This window comes from Cebus imitator, unplaced genomic scaffold, assembly GCF_001604975.1.
Source record: "Cebus imitator isolate Cc_AM_T3 unplaced genomic scaffold, Cebus_imitator-1.0 Scaffold42, whole genome shotgun sequence".
Classification (NCBI taxonomy): Eukaryota; Metazoa; Chordata; class Mammalia; order Primates; family Cebidae; genus Cebus; species Cebus imitator.
In genome coordinates this window covers 7014148-7017357 of record NW_016107357.1, presented here as the reverse complement: position 1 = coordinate 7017357, position 3210 = coordinate 7014148, and the positions used below count along the sequence as shown (strand labels likewise).

The 3210-nt window shown below is 36.5% G+C and overlaps 1 protein-coding gene across 6 annotated transcripts in view; it reads left to right on the top strand.

Moving 5' to 3' along the window:
- NVL (nuclear VCP like) overlaps positions 1 to 3210 on the top strand; it is a 95595-nt gene that overhangs the window by 14738 nt on the left and 77647 nt on the right. For all 6 annotated transcript variants that reach the window (XR_005199803.1, XM_017526396.2, XM_017526395.2 and 3 more), the window contains one exon: positions 2874 to 2931. Coding sequence is in view for 3 of the 6 variants with exons in the window: in XM_017526396.2 (XP_017381885.1) it covers positions 2874 to 2931 (58 nt within the window). In the remaining 3 variants the exon portion in view is untranslated. The remainder of the gene's footprint in view (positions 1 to 2873; positions 2932 to 3210) is intronic.

The following is a 3210-nucleotide window of genomic DNA, read 5'->3' as shown; positions in this document are numbered from 1 at the left end:
CACGCGCCACCATGCCCAGCTAATTTTTTGTATTTTTAGTAGAGACGGGGTTTCACCATGTTGACCAGGATGGTCTCGATCTCTTGACCTCGTGATCCACCGGCCTCGACCTCCCACAGTGCTGGGATTACAGGCTTGAGCCACTGTGCCTGGCCTTGAATATTTGTTAGTGTTCGCCCACAATTCATCCAGGACTAGAATCAACTTCCCCCAGAGTCTTCTTTTTCTGAAGGATTTTCATAAATTTTAGTTTTGCTGGATATACAACTCTTCCTTACATCTTTTCTTATGTCAGTTGTGGTACATTGTATTTTTTAATCATCTGTTTATTTTCTCTCAGGTGTGGTATTCGTTGGCATAATGCTTCTGCAATATTTTCTTGTTATCCTTTTAACGTCTACAGGATTTGGGATGATAGCCCTATTTTACTATTTGTAACTCAGTCTTTTTCATTTAGATTTATCATAATTTTCTTAACGAGTTCCATTTTCATGGATATTTGTATTACACTATTATATAATAAATAACTCTTGACTGGTTATGATACCTCCTGGCACTTTGGGAGGCTGAGGCGGATGGATCATGAGGTCAGGAGTTTAAGACCAGCTTGGCCAAGATGGTGAAACCCTGTCTCTACTAAAATTACAAAAATTAGCAGGGTGTGGTAGCATGTGCCTATAATTCAGGCTACTCGGGAGGCTGAGGCAGGAAGGGAATTGCTTGAACTTCGGAGCTGGAGGTTGCAGTGAACTGAGATCACACCTCTGTACTCCATCCTAGATGACGGAGTGAGACTCTGTCTCAAAAAAATAAAAAAGTAAATAAAAATATATAACTCTTTACTGCATATATCTTTGTACACATTACATTTTTCTATGTTGAATTTTTGAGGTGGAATTTCCGGGGTCAAAGATTGATATTTTTGAGATTTCTAGTGCATTTGGGCTTGGCTTCCTAAAAAGGTGGCCTGAGTTTATACTTCCAATAACTTCGTGTAAAGAGAAGATTCCTTTGCATCCCTGCAATCTTAGTTATACTATTATTTAATCTTTGCTGGTTTTATAGGCAAAATATTGATCTTTTTTTTATTTTGAGACGAAGTCTCACTCTGTCACCCAGGCTGGAGTCCAGTGGTACGATCTCGGCTCACTGCAACCTCTGCCTCCCGGGTTCAAACAATTCTTCTGCCTCAGCCTCCTGAGTAGTTGGGATTACAGGCACCCACCACCACTCCTGGCTAATTTTTGTATTTTTAGTAGAGACAGGGTTTCACTATGTTCGGCAGGCTGGTCTTGAACTCCTGACCTCGTGATCCGCCCCTCTCGGCCTCCCAAAGTGCTGGGATTATAGGTGTGAGCCACTGCACCCAGCCTTGATTATATTTTTATTTGTAATCTTATAATTATTGAGATTAGTTTTTTGTTATTTCATACTTGTTTTGTGAATTGCTTGCTTATGGGTTTTTTCTATTTCACTTGAGAGGTATTTGAATTTTCCTCATTAGTTGTTGGAGGGCTTTGCATAAAATATTACCTCTTTTTATATGTATTACAACTGCTTTCCCCATTTTGCCACTTCCCTTTTAATTTTTGCTTATACTGTCTTTTGATTAGAGAAGTTTTGCATTTTTATGTAGTCAATTCTATTAGTCTTTTTCCTGTTAGTTTATGTTAATATGCTTAAGATCTCTCACAAGAGTGTGTAAAGTGATTACTTACACTTTTTTCCTATTTCTTTCTGGTATTTAACTCTTTAATCCACTTGGAATTTTTTTTTTTTTTTTTTCATAAATTATAAGGCAAACTATTTTTTTTTTCAAATAGTTGAATAATATAACTTATTAACATTGATTAGAAATGCCCCTAAGTAATATTGATACATTTTAATGAATAAAGAATTTGCTTTTTTTTTTAGACAGGGTCTCACTGTGTCACCCAGGCTTCAGTGCAGTGGCACAATTGTGGCTCACTGCAGTCTTGATATCCCAGGCCCAAGCAATCCACCCACCTCAGCCTTCCAAGTAGCTGGGACTGCGGGTGTGCACCAGCATGCCCAGCTAATTTTAAATTTTCCTGTAGAGACAGGGTCTCCCTTGGTTGCTCAGGCTAGGATTAGTATCTTAATATCTTAATTATAATAGCATTTCCTTGCATTCGTATAAAGCTTTTTACTTAAAAAATAAAAAGTGCCTTTCTTATTTAAATAATTTCTAAAGAAGTATTAAATACTAGCAGAGTCCTGAAATTACTTGAAGCTATTAGGTAACAACTTTCAATTATAGTGAATCAAGACCACATTCTCACCTTGTAGTTTTTTAGGATTTATAGCTCTTTTTTGATACAGGAGATTTATTTGCTCCTTCATCCCTCATGAACAGTCTTGGAGAAGTTGTATTTAGTTACATGGTTTGGTCATGTTGACTTTGTGAATTTGTTACTCAGAGTGCTTAATTATGAGTTGCTGAAATATTCCCTCTATCTGAATCTGATATTCCTAAATGAGACCCTTGGGCCTGAGGGAGTTGGTATCTCACTTTTATTTATTGCTAGGATAAAAATAACTATAATTTATTGTGCATTTATTATATATTGTAAATGCATAAGGAGTTTGCAAGTGTTTATTTAATCCTTTAATAACCTTGGGAGATAGACATTACTTATTATCTCTGTTTTATAGATAAGAAAGCTGACACTTAGAGAGGTTAAGTAATAACTGGTTAAGTTGGATTTTGAATCCTAATTTCTCTGATTCCAGAGTTCGGACTCTTAACCACTATAATATTTTGCCTGAATATATTTACCTGTTGGGGGTAGTAATTTTTTTAGGATGTGAGAGAAAAATTCTTTAAAACATTTTTCCCTCTTTTTGCTGAGGTATACTGAAAGCTATTCTGATGATGATTCAAGTGTGGAAGAGTACCGAGATCCACAGGTAAGCCAAACGTTTAGTGGGTCCACTTTGATTTTTTCTTTTTTAATCGTTATGATACCTCCTTAGAAAAACTCAGTAAGAGCTGGGCATGGTGACTCATACCTGTAATCCTAGCACTTTGGGAGGCTGAAGCATGTGGATCATTTGAGCCCATTAGTTTGAGACCAGCCTGGGCAACATGGCAAAACCCTCTCTCTATAAAAAATACAAAAAAAAAAAAATAATAATAAGCCTGGCCAGCATGGTGAAAACTAGTCTCTATTAAAAAAAAAAAAAAAA